General features: G+C 40.1%; 1 protein-coding gene across 2 annotated transcripts in view; it reads left to right on the top strand.

Annotated features, from left to right (window-relative positions):
* The window catches only part of LOC100770560 (solute carrier family 5 member 4A), a 59,276-nt gene extending 46,639 nt beyond the window's left edge, over nt 1-12,637 (top strand). For both annotated transcript variants that reach the window (XM_035450967.1, XM_035450966.1), the window contains 6 exons: nt 667-774; nt 2,365-2,515; nt 5,463-5,631; nt 6,470-6,685; nt 10,443-10,545; nt 12,227-12,637. In XM_035450967.1, the coding sequence (XP_035306858.1) occupies nt 667-774; nt 2,365-2,515; nt 5,463-5,631; nt 6,470-6,685; nt 10,443-10,545; nt 12,227-12,441 (962 nt within the window). In that variant the 3' untranslated portion in view covers nt 12,442-12,637. The remainder of the gene's footprint in view (nt 1-666; nt 775-2,364; nt 2,516-5,462; nt 5,632-6,469; nt 6,686-10,442; nt 10,546-12,226) is intronic.
* Nucleotides 12,638-24,403: the final 11,766 nt, after the last annotated feature.

Here is a 24,403-nt window from a genome sequence, read left to right as displayed (position 1 = left end):
CAAAAATATAAGAATAATTTGAGGAGTATTTGTGTTAATTCTTCCTTGAAGCTGTGGTAGAATTCTGCACCGAAACCATCTGACCCTGAACCTTTTCTTCTGCCTGTGTGAGGCTTAATGACGGCTTTTATTGCACTAGGAGTTATATGTCTGTTTAAATTGTTTGTCTGATCTTGATTTAACTTTGGTAGTTTCTGTATATTAGGGAATTGTTTTTAAAGTATGTCCTTATGATTTGTTCTCTGGATTTCCTCAGTGTCTGTTGTTGCAGCCCCCTTTCATCTCTGAATTTGTTATTTTGTATCTTCTCTCTCTGCCTTTTGTTGTTTTCACGTCTGTGGCACAGTTGCTATACCTCAGCTGCCAACTGTGCCTCCATGGTCATGTATAGTAAGAAATTACCAAAACGGAGTCAGGTAGAAATATAAGGGTATTTAATAGGGAAAAGCCTTACTTACAGAGCGAACCAGCCAGCCGGTGGTAGTCTGTACTTAGGGGCTGGCTACAGTCATGGTCTGGATCTTTGACATAAAAATTCAAAAATGAATCTCTATTTCTAGGCAAGTGACTTGTCTTCCACCTATGAGCTTACCTCTTTGTCCAATGGTTACAAACTATGCTTACTTAGGTCCAGCTCACTGAACTCACCTCTCAATATCTCCCCAGATATGGTGGCCTGTGTTGTACCTTCAGAGTGTGTAAAACAGTGTGGTGTTGACATCGGTTGCACTAACTATGCCTACCCAACAATGGTACTGAAACTGATGCCCATGGGTAAGTAAAAACCGGCCTCACACAGCCTCAGATGCTTGGTCTGTAGATGAGCATAGAAAGGGTTGTGGTATAACCCTCAGCAACCAGTACTTTACTTCCATCAATTCTGCTCTGTTTGTAGACATTTCTTGGGTACCTTTTACATGTTGCCAGCCATAATGTTGAGCCTAGACATTCCAGAGATAGACCAGATGCTTTCTGTTAAGAGAATCTTGACACTTAAGGCTCAAGACTCTGAAGAGAATTAAGAATATTTTAATTTTCTTTTTGCTAATAAATAGCATTGTTTAACGACAAACCCATCTATCCAGAGGAGTCAAGGTTAATTATGGGCCAGTGACACTCAGACATTAGATCTCAGTCTATTCAATTTATAATCACTTATTGAGTGTATTATGTCCCAGACACTATCTTGGGTGTCCTTAAACATTGGTGAAGTTGCAAAAATAAGTTTCCTTACCATTTAGAATTCACACTTCAGTTTCCTGGGATATAAAATAAGCTGCGCATGTGAAGAAGGTAAAGTATTTAGATGCTGGAAGGTGACTCTGGGGAATTGAAACAGAGCAAGGTAGAGAACTCAGGTGTGACCAGTTGAAAACTTGGGTTAACACTTCCATGGCCCTTTCTCCATCCTGATACACAAATTTTCAGGATGAAGGGAACACAGCCCACAGATCTGACACCACCTTCCACCATCCTCTGTTCTAGCAGATGTGGGGCCAGGGGAACTAGGGAATCAGGTTCCTATAATGATTCCAAATTCTTGGCTTTTTCTCTTCAGAAACAGCAGAACCATTAACTAGATTTTTCCACTAAACATCTGTGTGGTCAAGAGATCACCATAAAGAAAAATGGACTGACACAGTTTATTCTATTCTAAAACTATGTTTCAGTAGATGGCATCTGAGTTTGTGCTGAGGACTCCATTGCCCACTGTGTGATATTGAGATCTCCAGGAATTATGCAGGAAGTGCCATATGCATTTTGATATCTGCTCTAATAGTCAATGTTCCAGACACATCTATTATCTTGAAGTAACACCCTATCTTTAGCTTTGCCCTCATAGAAATGACCTGTGTAACAATAACTCTTTCTGCCAGCCACCCGAGCTCTGCTGCTATGTGGGTACCCAAAATAACACACAGCAATTAATATTAGCTACAATACTGCTGGCCAATGACTAGGATTTCTTATATGCTAGTTCAGTCTTAATTATCAACCATAACTATCAATCTATATATTTTATAAAGACTTATCTTGTTGAGGATGCTGACGGCATGCATCCTCTCTTGCTGGTGATCACATGGCGACCCCACAGAGAAGAGAGAAGAGCGATTTCCTGCTTATCCCTGCTTATCCCTGCTTATATATTCTGAGTCTGCCTGCTATGTCACTTCCTGTCTGGATCACAAGACTTCTCTTTACTACATTTCCCAGAATCCTCCTCAACTCCTAGTCCAAGTATTTGGCTTCCCTATTGGCCAACAGTGCTTTATTCAACAACCAATAAGATAAACATTCACAAAAGGACTTCCCCCATCAGCCACGCAGCCACTAACTAGAACTTGTACCCTCTTCTGATCCCAGGACTTCGAGGCCTGATGCTGTCTGTCATGGTGGCCTCCCTCATAAGCTCCCTGACCTCCATCTTCAACAGTGCCAGCACCCTCTTCACCATGGACCTCTACACCAAGATACGGAAGAAGGCATCTGAGAGAGAGCTCCTGATAGCTGGACGGTGAGGGAACCTGGTCTCTTCCTAGAAGTCCTCTCAGGAAGGGAAGACATAGAGATGAACAAGAGTTTGCATGACCTTGGCTGTAGTGAAAATAATCATCTTTCTACAGTGGGAGAAGGCACACCAGGGACAATTTAGTTTCACCCATCTCTTTACATATCCCAAAACTGAGGCCAATTAGATGAGACATTCGCTTTTTCCTATTTTAAGTGATTTTATCTTTGTTTTAACTTTTCCTCTCACAACCCCCTCCAATCACGTCTTCACAAATTACCACCCACTCTTGGAGCTTCATCTTTAGACTCATGCAAGTGTATCACATACCAGGGATCATGAATCAAGTTACTACCACATAATGAGATTATCAACTTCACATTCATTAAAGATTAGATATTAGAAAGGGACAGACTTGGGTAAGGGACTAGCTCAAGAATTTTTTAAAGGGTTGTGTCAACCAATCAATCCTTAAGTAGTCTGGGAGTCTAGAAGACAAAGGGAGCAAAAACAACCAATCAGGGAGTGTAGATAAGAAAGACTCCATTTTCCTCTTCGTTACTACCAAGTAGACCCATCACTGTCAGCACTTTGAAAATGACTTAAAGATTCAACTATGGCATACAAACAGAGGACACAGAGAGCGTAATTATACGGTTTAATGATGTATCTCAAAGGGAACACACATGTAGCTACTGCAACCTTAGTATTAATTACTAATATTAGTAACACAATATAATAACAACAATAACATACAATAATAATTAAGATAATGTAAAACTCCCCTCAGTTCCTTTCTTTCAAAAGTTAACCACTAGAACTTCTAATGCTATTGAGTCTTCCTGCTTATCATAAATACACTAAATAGGCATACATCTCAAGATATAAGGCTTCTTTGGCTCATCTTATTTTTGTGACATTGTGCCATGTGTCCATGTACAATCTGTTTCAGTTCCTTGCTCTATGGTATCCCATTAATTAACACCGCAGCATTTATCTGCTCTATTGTTCATGGTCATGTTGCTTTAGTTTAACTTTCTCAGTGATTGTGACTTTTTATGACTTAGGAAAAAAAACAGATTGGTAAAATAACAGGTCAGTCATTTTCCTTTTATACTTACCGAAATTGAATAGTACACTTAGGGTATTTTTTCAATAATGAAAACAAGTTATCATTTACCTCTTCAAGTTCATTTCTGGACTTCTCAGCTAGTTAGAAGAGAACCTGGAATTCTTTCTGTTCTTCCCCATTGTGTGGAATCTGTGTGTTCCTCGTGGCTTTCTCATTGTGGTTTGGGACTACAAACACACTCAAGAGTACTGAGAAGAGCAGTGCCTATAAAGACCAGTCTTGGAAGGGCACTGCCTGTTTTCTTGTGAAGCTGGTATCAGAGAAACTCACCACCTATTTACATATTCTTCTTTGCTTTTGACAGTACCAATAGCTTTACTAAATTAAACACTTGGAGATGGACACCTGAAGGACCTCACTTGGCCCAGATCTTGACTGGATAAAGGCTGTAGGAGAAGAGAATGGAGTGGCATGATGTTATTTCTTTTTTTCTTTGTTTTTCTGGGATGGCATTCAAGATACAGTGATCACACTAGCAAATATGTCATCTTGGACACAAATCCCTTTTAGGTCTTAACGACAAAGTAATATTTGTTTCATCTTATCAAATATCAATCTCCCAAAATACAAATATGGAAAAACACACATTACAAAATACTTCCTTCATGTAAGCAAGCCATGTGTCTGTAAAGAGGTAGATAAACACAGCTATGGCTGGTGAAATCTTAGTCAGAACATAATTTATGAAGAAAATCTGTTTTCAAGAAAAGAAAATTAGGGGACAAAGAGGGATAAAAGTAAGTCAGAATGAAAATGGCTGTGACCTAATGAAAAATGCCAGAAAATCTAACTGTGGTGGTGGCACTTGAGAAAAGTCTTGAAGTGGGGGCAGAGGACTCCACTGCCCTGTAGGACACGTGTGTGGTAGTTTTGTAACAAGGAATAAGGCTTTCCCCAGAGAGCAAGCGAGAAAACAAAAATCACATGGCTTACCAAGGTATCCAGAAGCCAGGTCGTGCTGGACCACTTGAGCCTGTGACAGAAAGCAATCAAAGTGGGCCGGGAAGCATCTGGTTTTCATTCCAGTGGGGACAACAACGACAGTAATGGTGTGCTTTACTGAACCTTTACCATTTTCAGGGCTTTGTGGTAGTCACATTTAAGTTTTGCTGCAAGGGGGCAAAGATTTTGCAAAGTTTAAGTGGACATTTGATGTCTTTTTCTTCTGCCCAAATACTTGTTCTTCCATGGATCCACCACCATGCCCACATATCAGACAAATATGGAGATGATGAGTTCCCATGCAGAATCCTGTCCATTGACTCAAACACAAACACAAAGCATAGAATCCCTTGGGTGTAGAAAATCATATAGCTCATGTTTATGGAACCCAGGATCTTCTAGTCAACATTTAACCAATCCATTCTGTCAGGAAAACACAAGAACTAGTATTTCTTCACACTTCATCTAGTATTCTGGGGAAGATGGAGGCGGCTTTAATCTTTACTTATGGAAACTCATTCAGTTTTCTCTAGTTAAGAAAAGGACAGAAATTGGATTCTACTTTATTACACAAGTAACCACCAATTCACAAAACTAATACAGTATTAATTTCTGAGATATATTCATTGAATTAAAGTGATTAAACAACAGCTGGCATCTGTCTTATTAGGAAGCATTAATCTTAGATGAAGCTTTTATGACAGGTATAGATAAATGTTGTTGACATTGAATTAACTGATGGTTAGCACAGCGTGGGTTCATATCCACTCAAGAAACTTAATTTTGTTTTGAAAATGAAGAGTAGCATGAGAATAAATTTTAAAAACTCAACAAATATGCCTGTGGTGCTGTTGTTTAACGTCTGAATTAATTTTATAGGCTGTTTGTCAGTGTGTTAATTGTCACCAGCATCTTGTGGGTCCCGATAGTACAAGTATCTCAAGGTGGACAGCTGATCCATTATACAGAATCAATTTCTAGCTACCTTGGGCCTCCCATTGCAGCTGTCTTCCTGCTTGGCATCTTCTGTAAAAGAGTCAATGAGCAAGTAAGTGAAAAACAGGGAGGATTTTCCCTGCGGGTGTAAGAAAATTTGTCTCTCACTGTTATCCCAGGATGTGTTCTTGCTATTCCATGTGTACTCACAAGGCCAGTCTCAATTTCTATCATAGTTACCATAATGTCTGATCCTTTGAAAGTGTGATTTGACACTTGTCTTTACATGGTTTATAAGTGCACAGTGCAGTGCTGGGGAACATTTTAGGAGATGGACTGTCAGTGTCCCATCAGGACACTAATATACTGATCTGAAGCAAATAGTTCCACTCTGTCCAATGAAAATGATAACAGTGCCTACTTTATAGACATTTCTATGAGGATCAAATGGGATAGTATAGTAAATACTTCTTTAAAAAGCTAGTACAAAATTAAAATATGTTCATTGTTGTTGTGGTATGAATAGTTGATCTTTTACTTTTATGTCTAGCCCCTTATGTTTTTCTAGTTATTTACTATATTATATGGTTTTTTTTTAGGCACTTAGTTTCTAGTGCTTTCTTGGCTCTTCAAATTGTGTGGCATGGATATTGTGATTCTATTTGTTCTACAAGATAAAGCATAAGCTTTTATTCCCCATATAAAAGACATATCAGAAAAAAATTTCATTTTGGGTCAGTGTTGACAGTAGAGTCCTGTGGTTGGACAGTCAACAGTGTGATGGCATTTCAAGACCACAGAGGACAACTTCCTGATAGCTTGTGTTTGCAATCTTCCCAGTTTGTTGGGCATTACTCAAGAGTACAGTTGTAATTAATTATGACTTACCTGAATGAGCAGCTCATATTTCTTAAACTCTCTTGGTTGTGTTCCTGTTCTGTTATTAACAGGGAGCATTCTGGGGTCTGATGGTTGGACTCGTGATGGGCCTTATCCGTATGATCGCAGAGTTTTCTTACGGGACCGGGAGTTGCCTGGCTGCCAGTAACTGTCCCAAGATCATCTGTGGAGTGCATTACCTATATTATGCCATCATTCTCTTTTCCGTGTCTGCGTTGGTTATCCTGGGAGTTTCGTTCTTAACAAAACCCATTCCTGATGTACACGTGAGTGATACACAAACTAGTAGTCCTTTGCTTTCAAACTTTGAATAATGACATTGTTGAACTATTGGATTTAGGAGGAACATAAGAGATAGTCAATCAGTTATTCAACTGAACAATATGTTAGAGTGTGTGTGAAGCAATGGCATATTGCCAAGAGGCTAAGAAATGGTCACACAGTTTTTTTTAGCACCAGTGAGATGTTTCCACAGGTAAAGGGGCTTGCTGAACAAGCCAAGCAACAACCTGAGTTCAGTCCCTGGACCCCACATAAAGGTAGATGGAGGGCACTGACTCCACAAAATCATCCTCCAACAGACATTCATACCTGAGAATGCACCCACAAGCACACATCACACACAAATAATAAAGCAACAGTGAGCATACTATTTCAAAAGCTTTGAGGTACAGTTGGAGAGTATATCTATGTCATTGCTGTAGATACTGTGAAGGAACTAATCACTATTGTCCAATAGACTGATCATAATCTTATAAGAGACCAGGCAATCTGGACCAGGACTCTCAAGGATGTAGGTTTTTTTTTTTTTTTCTTTGCTCTTTGGGGGCCCACCACCCAGCTCCCAAATGAATACATGGAGACTTATTCTAATTAATGAATGCCCAGCCTTAGCTTGGCTTGTTTCTAGACAGGTTTTCTTAACTTAAATTATCCCATCTACCTTTTGCCCCTAGGCTTTTACATTTCTCTATTCTATAACCCTTGCTTTCCTTCTTACTCTGTGGCTGGCCGTGTAGCTGGCTGGCTGGCCTCTGAAGTATTCTTCTCCTTCTCCTTTTCTTGCTCCTCTCTTCTCTGCATTTATCCTGTTTATTCTCTCTGCCTGCCAGCTCCATCTACTACTTTCTCTTTCTTAGCTATTGGCCATTCAGCTCTTTATTAGGCCAATCAGGTGTTTTAGACAGGCAAAGTGTCACAGCTGCATAGCGTAAACAAATGTAACATAAAAAATGCAACACATCTGTGCACCATTAAATGAATATTCCGTGCCATAAATGCATATAGTACATCTTAAATTAATACTCCATAATATTTCCCCCTTTTGTCTAAATAAAAATTAAAGGTTTTATTTTTAACATAGTAAAACTATATACAACAAAACAGTTATCAAGTAAGAATTATGTTTACAATATTCAGACCATTCGTATTTCGTGAATTCAGAGAAAATACTTCATTATCTATCTCATCTTAGTGATTCCAAAGTTGTTGGGTTTTTTGTTTTTTTTGTTTTTTTTGTTTTTTTTTGTTTTTACCTTACTTTCTAACATGACCAATTGCCCATATACTCACTGGAGCATGGTCAAATTCCCAGAAGCCAGCCACTTAATGAAAGCAGAGTCTTTCCCTATACCCACTCCCTCCAGAAGCCAACAACTGTGAAGAACCGTACTTCAGCATCTTTATCACAATTTTTAAAAAAGATTTATTTATTTATTTACTATGTGTACAGTATTCTGTCTGCATATATCCTTGCAGGTCAGAAGAGGGCACCAGATCTCATTATGGATGGTTGTGAGCCACCATGTGGTTGCTGGGAATTGAACTCAGGACCTCTGGAAGAACAGCCAGTGCTCTTAACCGTTGAGCCATCTCTCCAGTCCCGATTGTGAAATTACTTAATCAATCACACGTCACCAGAATATGTAACTAAATATTTGCACTGAATATTGGCTATTGACTGAATGAGCACCAGGAAACATGCCATCATTTCCAAACCAATAAACATAATGCTGAATTTCTTTCTGCTAAAATAAATAATTATAATTTATTATTGATTTTTAAATGAAATTTTTGTCTAGCGCTCCAATGAGAATATTTCATTTATGTTTTGTTTTATGCATATGCCTCAAAAGTTGACCTTTGAAAGCAGGCACAGGTGCATGAGTGTCAACAGGTATTTCATAGGTGGTGAAGTGTTGTGAACCTCACCTAGTGAAGCAATAAAGAGATACCCTGGGACAGAAGATGAGGCAAGTATTCGATAGCCCAAATTAGAGGAGGATTCTAGACATCTCAAGAGGATAGCTTTAATTAAAGGAGGGCGTGATAATGCCTTAATCCTAGCATTTGGGAGGAAGGGACAGATGGGTCTCTGTGAGTTCAAGACCAGCCTGGTCTACATAGTGAATTCCCAAAAAACTAGAGCAACACAGGGAAACTCTATCTCAAAAAAAAAAAAAAAAATGAAAAGGGTGGATTAGTATACAAAAGATGGCTCAAGCTTCCGTAAGTCACTCTAGTACTGAAAGCATGTGGCTACAAGTAAGAAGCCATTAGCAAATTTCAGTAGAGCTGTGTCAAATTCCTGGAAAAACTGAAGCTAAGTTTGACTTTGAGAATATGATGGGTTGTAAACCTATCAACATTTGGACCAGTTTCCTCAAAATAACTTTGGTACGTGTCTCAATTAAACATTGTATTAAATCACACTTCTTGCATATATGGTAAAAACAAACTTACATGATAACACATTCCATGTATTTTCAAAAGTTTTAATCAATACACAAAGCAAGAGAACCTTGATGATATAATGGACAAATGATAGTCAAAATTTCATAAAACTTAAATGTTTAAAATAACAACAGTTGAGTCAGGATGGGAGAGGGATGTGTGATCATTTAAAATGCAAGAATTGAACATGGATAGCTGTCTAAATACAGTAGATACAGAAACAGAACTTACCATATGTCAAGCTACAGTAACAATCCGTAGTCATCACAGAACAGGAAGGGGAACAAGGAGGGAGGAAGGTCGGATGACAGTTTTCAACATATACTGTGTCAGAGAAATAAGCTCTGGCATTCTACAGAACAGTGAGGTAATGATACTTCACAGCAATTTGTTATGTCATTTAAGGAAACAGAGGACAGGGGTTTGAAGGCTTTCAACACACTCACAAAAGTAAATGTTTAAGGAAATGGAACTGATAATTCCCTTGATTCAATAATTGCATTTTGCATATATTATCAAATTAGTGCTCCGTAAATGTGCATAACTATTGTGTGTTTAGTAAAACCTTTAATCTAGGAATGATGGTGCACCAGCACCTGGGAGGCAGAGGCAGGAAGAGCAGAGGTTCAAGGATATCCTCAGCTACATAGCAAGTACAAGGTCAGCCTGGGCTTCATGAGAACCCACCTAACAACAACAACAACAACAACAACAACAACAAAAAACTAAATGCCAAAAGCAATCTGGAGACAGACTGAAAGTAACAATGAAGTTACTATTAAGAATTAGGCAATGAGAACAATGAAATTATGTATAATAAGGACAGTTAAATAAGGACAATTAAGTTACTATTGAAAGAAGGACAATGAGATAACAATGAAGTTATTATTAACAGTTAATAAGGACAATGGAATAGCAATGAAGTTACTATTGACAGACAATAAAGACAATGAAATAACACTGAAATTACTAATAACAGTAGACAATAAGGACAATGAGTGAAGCTAAGGTGTAATTTAGGCTAGGTTAATCTCCCACTTTTCTGAAAGTAGAAAGCCCAAAGTAAGTTTTAGAAATTTCAAATTTGTAAGTGTTTCCCAAAGAATAAACAGAAATGATTTTAAATGGTTCGTGTGTTTTGGGGAGTGTGATATGACATAAGGACCATACATTACAATCTATAATACCCTTGTGTGCACTCTGACTTTTTTAATTATACAAAAATGAGAGTATTGTTCAGTGTTTGCAAACATGGGCCTTTTGCTAACGCTCCCTCTGGTCTCCCCTCAGCTGTATCGCCTGTGCTGGACTCTTCGGAACAGTGAGGAGGAAAGAATTGATTTGGATGCAGAAGAAAAAAGGGACGAAGGAGCTGATGATGGCACTGAAGACGGTAATGTGTCACTTACTGTTTGTCATAGTGTGACTTACTGGGGATTTTGATATATACTTTTAATTAGAATATAAGTACATCACGTCCCCTTCCCTTTTCTCCCTCTTGCCCCTCCCAATCCCTCTCCCTCCAACTCCTCCCATCAATTATAGTCTCTTTTCCTTTAATTAATATTGTTACATATATATATATATGTGTGTGTGTGTGTGTGTGTGTGTGTGCGTGTGTATGTGTGTGTGTCCCCAATACATAAATACAGCCTGCCGAGTCTGTTTCTATTGTGTGTATATGGTTTCAGGGCCGACAGCTGTGTGTTACATAACTAGTTAGTGGCTCATCCCTAGGATAGGTTAATTCTCCCATTCTTGGCAGTCATTAGTTGCCTGTAGTTTTTGCCTAGGAGTAGAATGAGATTTTTATGTTCCTTACATGTTAATAAGTCTATTAATATTGTCATCCTTCTTGTCTTGTTTATACAGCCTGTGCTGGCTAGTTTTATGGCAACTTGATACAAACTAGTTATCTGAAAGGAAGGAATCTCAATTGAGAAAATGCTTCCATAATATCCATCTGTAAGGCATTTTCTTAATTAGTGACTGATTGGGGAAGGCCCAGCCCATGGCAGGTGGTGCCATCCCTGGGCTGGTGTTCTGGGTTCTATAAGAAAGCAGGCCAAGCAAGCCATATGGAGCAAGCCAGTAAACAGCACCCCTCCGTGGCCTCTGCATCAGCTCCTGCCTCCAAGTTCCTGCCATGCTTGGGTTCCTGTCCTGACTTCCTTCAGTGATGACTGTTACCTGGAAGTATAATGAAATATGAACCCTTTCCTCCCCAACTTGCTTTGGGTCATGGCGTTTCATCACAGCAGTAGAAACCTTAACCAAGACACAGCCATTTCTAAGAAAGAATGTTTCACAGCAGATTTTCTGGTGTTCTGGCTCTTAATATCTCTGTGACCCCTCTTATGAGCTGTTCCCTGAGCCTTAGTTGCAGGAACTGTGATGTAAGTGCATCCCCTGGAGCTTGGCTTGACCTCTGCATTGCGCCGGGTTGTTTTTCTGTAATGATGTCACGTACTGTGGAGATAAGCTTCTTTGATGATGGATGACACCTACACTTAACCTGGTTTCTGCAGTTACCCAATTCTAGAGAAGTTGTTGTTTGTAAAACAAACAAAAACATCCAGATCTCACTTGATAGACATGGAGCACATCCATGCACTCACCTGTAAGTGCGTCTCTCTGTCCATCCATGGTACTTACTCAGGCCAGGTGCTGAGACAACCTTCAGTTACATGTAAACATCTCCATCTTTGTATCTTAAGATTAAGTATCTAGCCTCAACCTCGTTTCTTAGTATTCTCTCCAGTACACCCATAGCAGGAGGGATGCCTCAGCTTCCTTCACACACACCACAATCCTAGGATATCGTCACAAAGATATTTTCACAAATGCATTATTGGAATTTTTGCCACCAATTTTTGACAGCTGGCATTATAATATAGTTTTATTTTTTTTAAATGAGCTTAAGACATTTTTTCTTCTTTTGTTTGTCAATTCTGTAGTATGTTTAAATGGACCTCTAAATGGCTTATCCTTTTTTTTTTCCAGACATCTCTACAGCTTTGACCAGATGTTCTCCCCATCTTTGATGATACTTTATTTTTCTTTCTTTGTTCCAGACCAAACTGAGAAACCCCGTGGATGTCTCAAGAAGACTTATGACTTATTCTGCGGTTTGCAAAAAACAGGACCCAAGCTGACTAAAGAAGAGGAAGAGGTCCTGAAGAAGAAACTCACAGACACATCAGAGGAGCCCTTCTGGAGGAATGTCGTGAACACCAATGTCATTGTCCTCCTGGCTGTGGCAGTTTTTTTCTACGGCTATTTTGGCTGAACTCTATCTCATCCACAAAAATATTGGCTAAGCAAAAAAAAAGAAAAAAAAATCATAGTGTGCATTTTTGTTTTATGGTTTCTTATCTTGCAAAGGGGCATTAGCAATTTGGTAATTCTATCTAATAAGTTATGTCAGACTTGATGTTTTTATCATCCCTCCATGTAAATAAAATAGTTTAAAATTTACAAAACTACTAAAGTGACTTCATGTAAGTATGTGAAGCAGGCAAAGAGCCCCAAATCCTTTTTTCACTTTTATGAAGTATCATTATCAACACAGATTTTATAGATTTAAGAACTATAATGTGATGATTTCATATATACCCTGTGAAAACATCACCAGAACCAAGTCAACTGGCACATCCTTAACCTAACAAGTTGCTCTTTTGTATTATACATAGAGAGCACACTTATCTGCTCTCAGAAAATACATCATTATCCATAGGCACAATGCTGTGTATTATTAGACCTCCATAAGATAATCATCTTACAGCCAGACATTTGCAACCTGTAACCATCATCTCTCATTTTTATTCCATCTCTGAGCTCATGGAGAACATCACTGCTTTAGTATATTTTGTGTTGCGGTAACAAATGTCTTGCAGACATTCTGAGTTTGGTTTCCAGCTCCTACATAAGGTTGTGCACAACTCCGTGTCCAGGGGATATCACACACACACACACACACACACACACACACACACACACACACACGCTCGTGCGCGCACACTCACGCATAAACTCACACAGTCGCATACACATAAAATATATCTTTAATGCATGCATACATATGGTGATTTGATGGGGGATATCCTTCTGTGTATATGTTCCTCTTATTGGTTGATGAATAAAACAGCTTGACCTACAGAGGCAGGAAGATAGGTGGACTCGGAGACAAGGAGAATTCTGGGAAAGGTAGGCAGAGAAGCACCTCGAGAGAGACGCCATGTAGCTGCCAAAGGAGTAACAGGTCTGGGCATTCTCCAGTAAGCCAACACCATGTGGAAATACATAGATTAATATGTATTTGTGAATAATTAAGACAGAGCTAGCCAGTAAAAAGCCTTAGCTATCAGCCATCAACAGTTTAATAATAAATATAAGTCTTTGTGTGCTTATTTGGGGCAAAGCAGCCACAGGGCCAGGCTGGAAGAAAACTCCAGCAATAGTGAAACTTATGTATATGTATATAAACATGTATGCAACATGCAAACAGGTTGTTTTGAGCAACAACAAAAAATTGTAGTTGAAGATAAAAGCACAAAAGCCTTTTGAATGGGTTGTCTAGTTCCTTGAGCAGAAGAAGAAAATGTGCAGAAAAGGTATTGTGTAACACATTAAGAACTGGGGATGATTCTACATAGAAATAGAAACAGATTTACAGTATAAGGTCAATAACAACAAATTTGTAACAATATACAAAAATATCTTAAATGGAAGTAGAAACATATATATAGTATGATTAAAAATAACCTTAAACTTGTATCAATATACAAGAATATCTTAAGCAGAAGTAGAAACGTATATACAGTATAACAAAAGTAAGTTTAAATTTGTATCAATATACAGAAGTCCATACCAATGTAAATTGTTTAAAACTAGTAGCTGCTTTTTTCTTAGTTTGAAAGTAGATTAAATAATCTACCTTTTTATCTTATCATATCTATCCTCCCTTGTTAAGGGTTACCTCGTACGCTCAAAGATGAACTGTAGTCCGTGATGGTAAGACTTCTTTATTCAGGTAAATACCAGAGCAAAATGCAAGCCAGAGCGAGCTCACAGGAAGCAAGCTAGCATGGCCAGAGAGAAGGGGCCAGGGTCTCCACATGCAGCCCTTAAGAACCTTCCCTTATGTCACCCCAACTTCCCTTCACCCTGCCCTCATGGGCGAGTCCCAGGTCCACCTGGCACCTGTCTGGGTTGCCTGGGGTGGGGCTAGGGTGTCTCCCTACAATTCCCCTTTTAGTCTAAAAGAGGATTAAAACTTAATAGTGTAAAACGTCTAAAATTAGCAATCATAAAGGTGGAACATAAGAAGATATAATAATCTGCTATTGCAATCCTATGTCTATTTCAGCTAAGTCTTAAAGTCATGTGGAAAGGGTGTCTAACTTGAACACCTCCTTCCAATCCCAACTCTAAACAATAAGAAGATCATTCTTAACTAGGCTTACACTACCCTAATAAACAATAATGGGGAACGGGGGTGTAGCATCTTCTAGGTTACTTCCTGCTGAAATGGGACGATGGTAGCCATGTGGGGTCCTGTGGGAAAAAAAATGTTAGTACAGGGAAAGTCTCTAATGAGTTATGTCTAGTCCATGTTAGATGAGATTTGCTTGACTGAAGATCTATGTTGAAATCCTCAACTTGATTGAAGTCATTACTCGAGGTTCCGGTTGGAGTGTCAGTCGAAACGGAGTGAGTTGAAGCTAGTGCAGTTGGGGAAGTGTAGTCCAATTCTTTTTCTGGAGCATGTAAGGATTGTTGTCAGGCTGGTTCTCATTGGCAGTATGGGACTCAAACATAAGTGTCATCAGAGAAATGTTCACTTGTACATGTATGTGTACTGGAAAAGGTAATCCTTGAAAAACAACAATTATGAGAGGGTGTATGGGGGACCGACTATCTGTTATGGAATATTTTGGGTCCCAGGCTCTGGCTGCCAAAAACAGCGGTGGTGCCAGGAAGCTCCGGGTCACCATTGTATTGTTAATTAACACTAGGCTGTTACTGTTCACCATGGCCTAAGGTGATATGCCTCCTAATTTGCATCTGTATGTGCCTAAGCATCTGAAATGGCCCTCACCTGGGCGGAGGAGAGAGGTGTGTGAATAACTTGTGAATATAGAAGGTTAGGAAAAGAGAAGCAAGTGGCCAGGGCATCGAGAAAAGAAAGAGAGAAATGGTTGTCTTGTAGTATTAGCAGGGTGGTTAAGAAACACCAAAAAAGATGGCTAATAAAGAAATGACTCTAGCTCCACAACATGGAACTGAGAGCTCTCTGAAGATGACAAGATGCCCGTGTTTGGTCTTTATCGCTGTTGGGTTGCTCGGAGTTTCCAGGTCCACACAACCCCACTCAGGTAGAACCTCATGGACTGAGGCTGAGATATGCTGGGCCATGACAAATTGGCGCCCCACGTTGGGCGCCAACTGTTAAGGGTTACCACGTGCGCTCAAAGATGAATTGTAGTCCGTGATGGTAAGACTTCTTTATTCAGGTAAACACCAGAGCAAAATGCAAGCCAGAGCGAGCTCACAGGAAGCAAGCTAGCGTGGCCAGAGAGAAGGGGCCAGGGTCTCCACATGCAGCCCTTAAGAACCTTCCCTTATGTCACCCCGACTTCCCTTCACTCTGCCCTCATGGGGGAGTCCCCGGTCCACCTGGCACCTGGCTGGGTTGCCTGGGGCGGGGCTAGGGTGTCTCCCTACACTCCCTTTTTTGACCATACCCAATAATAACTTGTAAACACACACACACACACACACACACACACACACACACACACACACACGATGACAAATATCCATAACCCAGTGAAAGACCGAAAAATCATCCACCCCACTTCTTGGGGGTGTGGGTATTGTGTTCTTAAAATTACTTCCTGTCGTCTTGGGGGACAATGACATCCCTAGGGGACCCTTGGAATTATCCTGGGCAGTTTGTGGTCCAAAGCCGATTTTTGGGTGGTGTTTATCCGCTTAGTGGCATTGTCACAGTTTGGGTAAATTGTCATTGTGGAGCCCTATCATCCTTTTGGAGACTTCAGATAATGCTGTTAGGAACATTTATTATTCACTGCAGAAAACTTAGATTCCGTGTCATTTGCTGTAAATCTTAGGGAGGTTAAATACAGCCATGATATCCAGGCTTAGTTCCTAAATATCTGTTTAAACTCAAGTGTGAAATCACAAGCACATGAAACCCAAGGTTAGAATTAATTAAATTAGAATTAATCTTAAAATTTGAGATAGTATTTATTCTAAAAAAGTTTTAAAGAGTCAAAATAAATTTGAAGTATATGAGACTAGTGACAACATAATAGTCCCTAGGTTTTGGTTGTCTTCTGGTCCCTGACAGGTGGCTCTTTTTGCATGAGACAGAGACTGAATTTTCTTTTTTTTTTAACGCTTTATTTATTTCTGTAATTTTTTTTTTCTTTTTAGATATCAGTGCTCTGTCTGCATGCATGCCTGCACGCTAGAAGAGGGTATCATATCTCATTACAGATGGTTTTGAGCCACCATGTGGTTGCTGGGAATTGAACTCAGGACCTCTGGAAGAGCAGCCAGTGCTCTTAACCTCTGAGCCATCTCTCCACCCCCTGAATTTTCTTTTAACAAACACACTTGGGTCTAGAGAAGGAGAGAGTCACACTCCAACTCCAAAGCCAGCTTTAATTTTTAACTGAGTCAGGACTACATAAAAGCCACCTGTCATGTAGAGACCAACAAAAACACACAGTCTGAAAGGTTTATGGAATTTTACCTGAAGGAAGTATTCTATACCATTAGGCCAGATTACTTCTTTTTTGGGTAATTTTTTTTTTCTGCATGGTTCTTATTTCTTTTTTCCAATGCTTCATTTCTTCAGAGGTATTTAGATTCATAGCTCTAATGTTAAGAGCATAAGCAGTATTCTAAGCAACAAAGGAAGTTTTCTAACTAGGCAAACGTACAGATATATCAGTGTGTCCACAGTGTGTCCAGTTGGCAGCATTTGTGGTTACAGCATCATGCAAAGGGAAAGAGAATTTTGCCTCTAATGGTAAATATTTATCTCTAGTCAAATCTAAATTCTTTCAATCAATTCACCAGCCAAGGCTGGATCAATCCACTCTTCATTCTATACTGTTCTAGCTCCTATTGGGGATATACCAGGGTTTTTTTTTTTTGTATCATTTTACAAACTTCGTAATTTAAAGCTTAATCTTAGTAGTTGGCACTGCTTATCTCCCATCCTCATGCCCCCTTCCTCTCTGCTTCCTACATCATTGGCTCCTGCTGTTCTGCCTCACCCCCTGTTCTTAGACTGTTCCCACCAACTCCTGATATCATCTACTCATTAGCATTACTCTTAGACTCTTGTGGTCAGAATCCTTCTCTCCAGGACAATTATGCGAAGGTGTAACATTGTCATGGACTTCTTCATCTCTTTCAGGCCAGTCACAAGGTGCGTTGGGGAAGCGGCACCCTGTTCTTGAGAAGCCTGAACTCATGGTCACACCTGAAACATCAAAGTCTTCAGAAGCTGAATCAGACCCACTGTATATTTTTAGCAGCATCTCCTTTGGCTCACCCAGAAGAGCGCCATCCATTGTTTCACCCAGGCAGGTTTATCAGTTAGCCATTTTAAAGGTAGGGCTGTTGGCACCTTCAAGAGAGCACCGGCCACTGGGTGCTGTTTATGTACAACTTGAGCAGTCTGTGACTGCTCTTGAGAATACCTTTTAACTTTTCTCCCTGAAGCGTTCTCTAGTTTATGGTTTGTTTCTGAGATTGGTGTTTTCCACTGCTGAAGCAAATCACATCCCCATAAGTTCATTTCTGTGTTGGTCACATATGGCTTTAGTTTTCATAGCTGTCCTTCAGGCCCTACGCATTCAACACATCTCGTGCTTTGTTTCACCTGAGATAAAGTTTCAGTCCCTAGAAACCGAATGTTACCCCCTCAAGAGGCCAATATGAATGCCAAGATTTGGGCACAATTATAGTTACATCTGCCCCTGTGTCTACTAGACCCTCAATTTTAATGCCATTTATCCGTATTGTTAACTTTGGTCTTTGATCATTTATGGAAGTTTAACAAAATAATTTGTTTTATGGTTTTTCCTAAAAATTAGTTTTATCTTTAAAAGCTGTTGTCATCCAGAGCAGTATGTTTTTGTTTTTGTTTTTGTTTTTGTTTTTGTTTTCAATATAGGCATTAGGTCCTTTAATTGATCTGTGGAGGAGTTTCCTCCATGGTGACAGAGAATGATTGAACCGAATTCCTGATGGCAAAGGGCTACCTTGTCTGTCCCTTGTTGATCTGCATTCATTGATCCAGTGTTGGTTTTTGCCACACCTTCTGCATACTCCAGAAGGCTGGGGCTTTCTTTTTGGGTTATCTCTAGAAAAATACATTGTTTCTAAAATGCCATGCATACAATTCCTTTTTAGGTGACCTTGTTTATCACAATTAAAACATCTGACATTTTGATTTTTCTTCAAGTCTTTGGAAATTGCCTCTCCCATCCAATTATTGGCATGGTTATGAGATTCAATATTGACTATATATTGGATCCATCCCTCTATGGGTGTTGATCTTATCTTTAAAGGCCCAATTACCCCTTTGCATTGTGAATTAGCATTTCCAATCATTCAATTAATATTCATCTAACTTCTGGATCTTATATCATTCTATTTACAGCTGAAGTCAATCTTTGCAAAAATTTAGTGAAGGCTTCTTTGGGGCCTTGCATAATTTTAGTAAATGGCTCAGTCCTCGTTCCTGATCCTTGAATCTTATCCCAAGCATTCAAAGCTGCTATATGGCATAGGGACAAGGTGTGATCGTCAAATGTAACCTGTCTTTTTATGTCAGCATAATGGCCCTCACAAAGGATTTTTTCTTGGGAAATCTTATAACCTCTACCCATACCATGCTGTTTGATGCTCCCAGCCTCATATCTCCACCAAATACTCCACTGTAACTGAGGACCGTATTTCAATACTGCTTTAACTAAGTCTTTCTAATCTTGTGGAATAATTCTATTCTGAGGGGACAATGAATTTAACCCCTACTTCACAAAAGGTGAGTGAATACAATACGGAACTATTGATTCCTTAAATCTCCTTAAATCTAACATTTCTATAGGATCCCATTTAACTTCTGAATAGCCTTGGGGATACCTACCATCTGGTGCCCATTGTTGAATGGTAAATGGATAAATTAAGGTTGGTTTTTCTAATAACCTCAGGCTGCTCCTCTCTAATTTCATAATGTAATGATGAGGTTGGTTCTCCTTCAAATTCATCTGTCTGTTTCTGAATATCTGTTTGATATCTGAATATCTGTCTTAATAAGTTTTTCTAAGGTTTGTAACTTTTGAATAGTAAGTTTCTCTAAGGTTTTCATACTACCAATCGCCTTTTTCTCCCTTCACCAGTAAATATTTCTAAAGCTTTTATCTTATCCATCAAAATTGTATTATTCTCCTTAGTAATTATTTGTAAGGCTTATGTATTATCACAAGTAACCTTTCTAAGGCTTATATCTTTTGAATAGTGAGTTTCTCTAAGGTTTGCATATTATCAGTTACCTTTTTGCTCTCTTTATCAGTAAATATTTCTAAAGCCTTAATCCTATCAGTCATATTTGGCACAGTTACCAAACCATTTTTTTTAAAGGATAAAAATGTGAATCACCAGGCTGATACAAATTATGGCTGACATTATATCAATCCTAGATAAATTGTTTGTCTTCTCCTTCATCTTTTCTGTTTGCATCCTGTCTGTAACAGCAGTGAACAGGGTCCTAGCTGGGCGTTGGTGGCACACGCCTTTAATCCCAGCACTCGGGAGGCAGAGGCAGGCGGATCTCTGTGAGTTTGAGGCCAGCCTGGTCTCCAGAGCGAGTGCCAGGATAGGCTCCAAAGCTACACAGAGAAACTCTGTCTCGAAAAACCAAAAAAAAAAAAAAGAACAGGGTCCTAATTCTCTGCATTATGATATTGCCACTCTTTAGAAGTTCCCAAGTGTCTTACCAGTTGTGATGCTGCTCCTAGGAGAGTTGGGCTGTGGTCTTCCCTGGAGGTGTGGGTTGTATAGATGTAGTGATGTTGTTTGACCAGCGGGGGGAGCCAATGCTTGGAGGACTGGGTTGTCCAAAGGCATTCAGGTGTAGTAATGATATTTGACCAGCAGGTGGAGCCGGTGCAGCACCAAAGTAGCTCAAGCTCAGAATGCTGAGCCAATGCTTGAGGAAGCTGGATCAGATTCTGATCCAGTGTGTGGATCAGAACCTGTATGGGAGGGGAGGGGCGGTAGGACCACTGCTGCAGCCATTGGTGTGCACAGGAGCTGGAGCGGGTTCTGGTCATGCTGTCTCACATACTTGCTCAGTGTGTCACCCCCCCTCATGCAGGTTCTACTTTGTGTGCACAGGCACTGAAACAGGTTCTGGTCCTGTCCCCTTATACATTCACTACCCTCTTTCCGAACCCTAACAGCCCAACTAGGTGCAGGCAATAATTTCAATGCCTCTCATAAAAACCTGGTGACAGAGCTACCAGCTAAAAGTCTCTAGGACGGTTGCTGGTCTTTCAAATCTGTGGGAAGGCTTGTGTACAGGGCTTTGGGGAATACCCTGTGGCAATGCAAAGCCCTGGGAATGATCTCCTCTGGCCTTGGCATTTTCATACGTCCTCTGTCATGGCAATTCCACTCCTTACCAGCTGTCCCTTCCCATTTCCCCACCTTTTTTATAACACACAAAAGGGAGGAATGGCAGTTCCTCTTGTGGAAGCTAAGGTGTTTATGCCTTCACCTGTCACCAGGTGTCTTTACTGAGGACCTAAGAATCAGGGGGCACGAGAAACAATTCTACACTCCCTATTTTTCCTTGCACTAAGACATGCTTGTTTCTCTCTGCTCTTTCTCCATAAACTGTGTAAATGCCCTATCCTGTTATTGGTTACAACGTGGGAGTCAGAGATGAAGAGGCTCCGGCCCTTCCCCGCAGAGCCTGTTCATTTTACCCTCAGTAAGGTATGTATGGATCATTTCTTCATGAGTAAATCTGATTCCAAACTTTAGAGTCCAAATATTCAGCTTCTGCTTCCCTCTGCCCTGCTTTGCCCTCCACGCGGGCACACGTGTGCTTGTCTGGCTCCTGAAGCCTGCTGTGCCCACATGGACATCTCCTCCTGCTCCCTCACCCCTTTCAGGAGCTGTAGTCATGCCTGTGGCTGCCAGGGGTACCCACAGCTTCTGCTCTATCTGGGTACGTCCACCATGCTATATCCTCCAGGTGGCTCTGACCCTTACAGCTTCCCTTCTCTGTTGTGTGATCTTCTCTTTGTGTTCTGACTAATAAAGCTTGCCTGGAGATCAGAGGGTGGAGCTAGCCACTAGTTAACCACAGAGTTCTGGAGGTCTGTACAGGCAGGAGACAGGAAGTGATAAGGCTGGACAGAGAGAGAAAGTGATAACGGGAGGCGGGTGGAGATAGGATCTCAACCCTCTTGGTCAGAGAATCAGAGAGGTAAGAAGTCTCTGGAGGCTACTGCTCTGCCTCTCTGATCGTTCAGCTTTTACCCTGATACCCGACTCCTGGTTTTTATTGATAGCTCTAATTAGGATTATGCTTCATCTGGTTACCAACGTGGGGAATGAGGTCATGAAAAAGTTACTTGCCCGTAGCTTAGCAGCCATGGACAGAAGCTGGAGCTGCTCATGGCTGGAGTCACCACCCCACCAGCTAGGTTTTCGGTTTTATTTTCTCCAAGTCCTCTGAGTGAATCTGGGTTTTTCTGTTGCAGCCTCTCTGCAGAAAACTCCGCAGGCACTTGGGCTCCAAACACTGCCGGAGTTAACCCCTCACTACCTGTCTGCTCTGCCTTTATGCAGCTCCGGCTGCACGTGCATCTTTCCCATGATCCCATGTGTGCAATTTTCATACAGCGGGCTCCCTCTCCCGGTGGGTTGTGGGTTTTCCCTGTGCGCACTCCCTCCTCAGGCTACAGCCACACTAGGTAGCCACCTTGACACCTGCTCAGACTTGTACTGTTCTAGGCAGCAGCAGTTAGCCTCACACTTAACCATCAGTGTCAACAGTTTTGGTGAGACAATTGGAAATTCTTAAAGGGGGGGATTAGTTTTCTTTAAAAAAAGAGAGAGTTTTTTTCTCATGTTAAAAAGTGGGAAACACTGTTACTATTGAGGGAGTTAGGCCTCTTTATGATTATAAAATGGATGGTTTAAGATAGAACAATCACATGAAGGGATAATCAACTTAACTGGGTTGATATAATGTTAATTTTCATCTTGATGATTCTTATTTTATCCCTAAAAAATTGGTTGATGTGAGTGCCAAGATACAAACTCTAGAAAAACTTCTTAAAACAGATCATAGAGATATTCAGACCCAGACAGAAGAATTTAAAGGAGACCAATCTCAGCATTGCATTATAAGTTTAGAGAACAGCCCAACGTTTTCAGACAACCAGCCTTAAGGTTTTCAAACAACCAACCTTAATTTATCTACATTACAGGAACTGCCAAATAACAACTACCCCCAAGGCTGTGTAAGAGCTAATTGGAATCCTTTGGAAATGTTAAATTTGAGGAGATTTGAGAAAGCCATAGTCTCATATGGTATGCGTTCACCTTTTGTGAAGCAGATGTTAAATTCATGATCAACTAGTAACAGAATTATCCCATGAGACTGCAGAAAATTGGTTACAGCAGCATTGGACCAATGAATGCAGATCAACAGGGACAGACAAGGTAACCTTTTGCCATTAGAAAATGCCTTGGGGGGGGCTCTCAGACCCCATGCCAAATTTGGTTCAGTCATTCCCTGTCACCATTTGGGGAACTCCTCCCTAGAGCAATAAAAGGACCTAATGATGATTGTAAAACAAAACAAAAACAAACCAACAAACAAAAAACACATGCTATTCTGGATGATAGAACAGCTTTAGAAGACATAACAAAAATTTCAGGAAAAACCACAAAGCAAATATTTTGGCAAACTTCTATAAATGATCAAAGACCAAAGTTAAAAATACGAATAAATAAAAAAAGAAATAAAGAAAAAGGGAAAATCTGTATGAATGACATTGTAATTGAAGGTCTACAAGGGAAAATTTGTAGGATATTGTAATTGAAGGTCTTGTAGACACAGGTGCAGAAGTAACAATACTTGCACCAGAATCTTGGCCTCCACATTGGTCTCTACAAACAAATGTTCAGCGTTTAAGGATTGAAACTTTATCTCCTGCACAAGATGGGCAAATGTAAAGGGCCAGAAGGACGGAGAGGAAAATTAAAGCCACACATGGCTAACACAGCAATGAATTTATGGGGTCATGATTTGTTACAGAAATGGAATACCTAGATTAACGTTCCTCCAGTCTCAGATACAAACCATAAATCAATGTATGTTTCTGGAAACACAATATCAAAAGGCATTAAAGAATAGTCACTGACCATTTAGTTTGTACAAGGAAAGGGCACAGCAGCTTCTGATCTTCTAGGATACCAATAGTCCAACCTTTAACATGGTTAACTGAGAAACCACTCTGGGTAGAACAATGGCCTTTGACATCATATGACTTCACTGTCATCTTAATAAAAGGTCACCACATGGAGTGGGCCTACCAAGGAGGCAATATACTGGTCTCCAAGATATTTTATATCAGAATAGATTTTTGTGTGGTAATTCCTGTCTTATCCTAAAGACAAACTTTATAAACAAATACCAGATATTAAATATTAAATACTTTGTACTATTGGAGCTTGTTTTTGTCTTGTGTGGATTATAGTTATCCTCTTTTTTTTCTGTCTTGAAGTAAAAAATTAAAAAATAGCACTTTATTTTTGAGAGATTTCAAACCTTTTTAAGAAAAAAAAATGGAGCCCTACCTCCCTCGATCATAATAGCATTTCCCATGTTTTAATGTAGGAAAAAGTTCTCTCTCTCTCTCTCTCTCTCTCTCTCTCTCTCTCTCTTTCTCCCTCTCCATCTCTCTCTCTTAAAGCTAGTTCCCGCCGTTAAGGATTCCAAGTTGTCTAGCCAAATCTGCTGCTGATGACAGTGAAGTGTAAGGCTGGCTGGTGCCGTGTAGCACCAGAGAACACAGCCTGGCTGAGGACAGCTGTCACTGATCGCATGTCAGCAGCCTAAGGAGGGGGTCCAGGGAAAGACCAAAAACCCACAGGGAAAAGGAGCCAAAGAGCCAGCTGACTGA

The sequence above is a fragment of the Cricetulus griseus genome, assembly GCF_003668045.3.
Source record: "Cricetulus griseus strain 17A/GY chromosome 1 unlocalized genomic scaffold, alternate assembly CriGri-PICRH-1.0 chr1_0, whole genome shotgun sequence".
Taxonomy (NCBI): Eukaryota; Metazoa; Chordata; class Mammalia; order Rodentia; family Cricetidae; genus Cricetulus; species Cricetulus griseus.
Note: the sequence above shows the minus strand (reverse complement) of the source record. Positions and strands in the feature narration are given on the sequence as shown.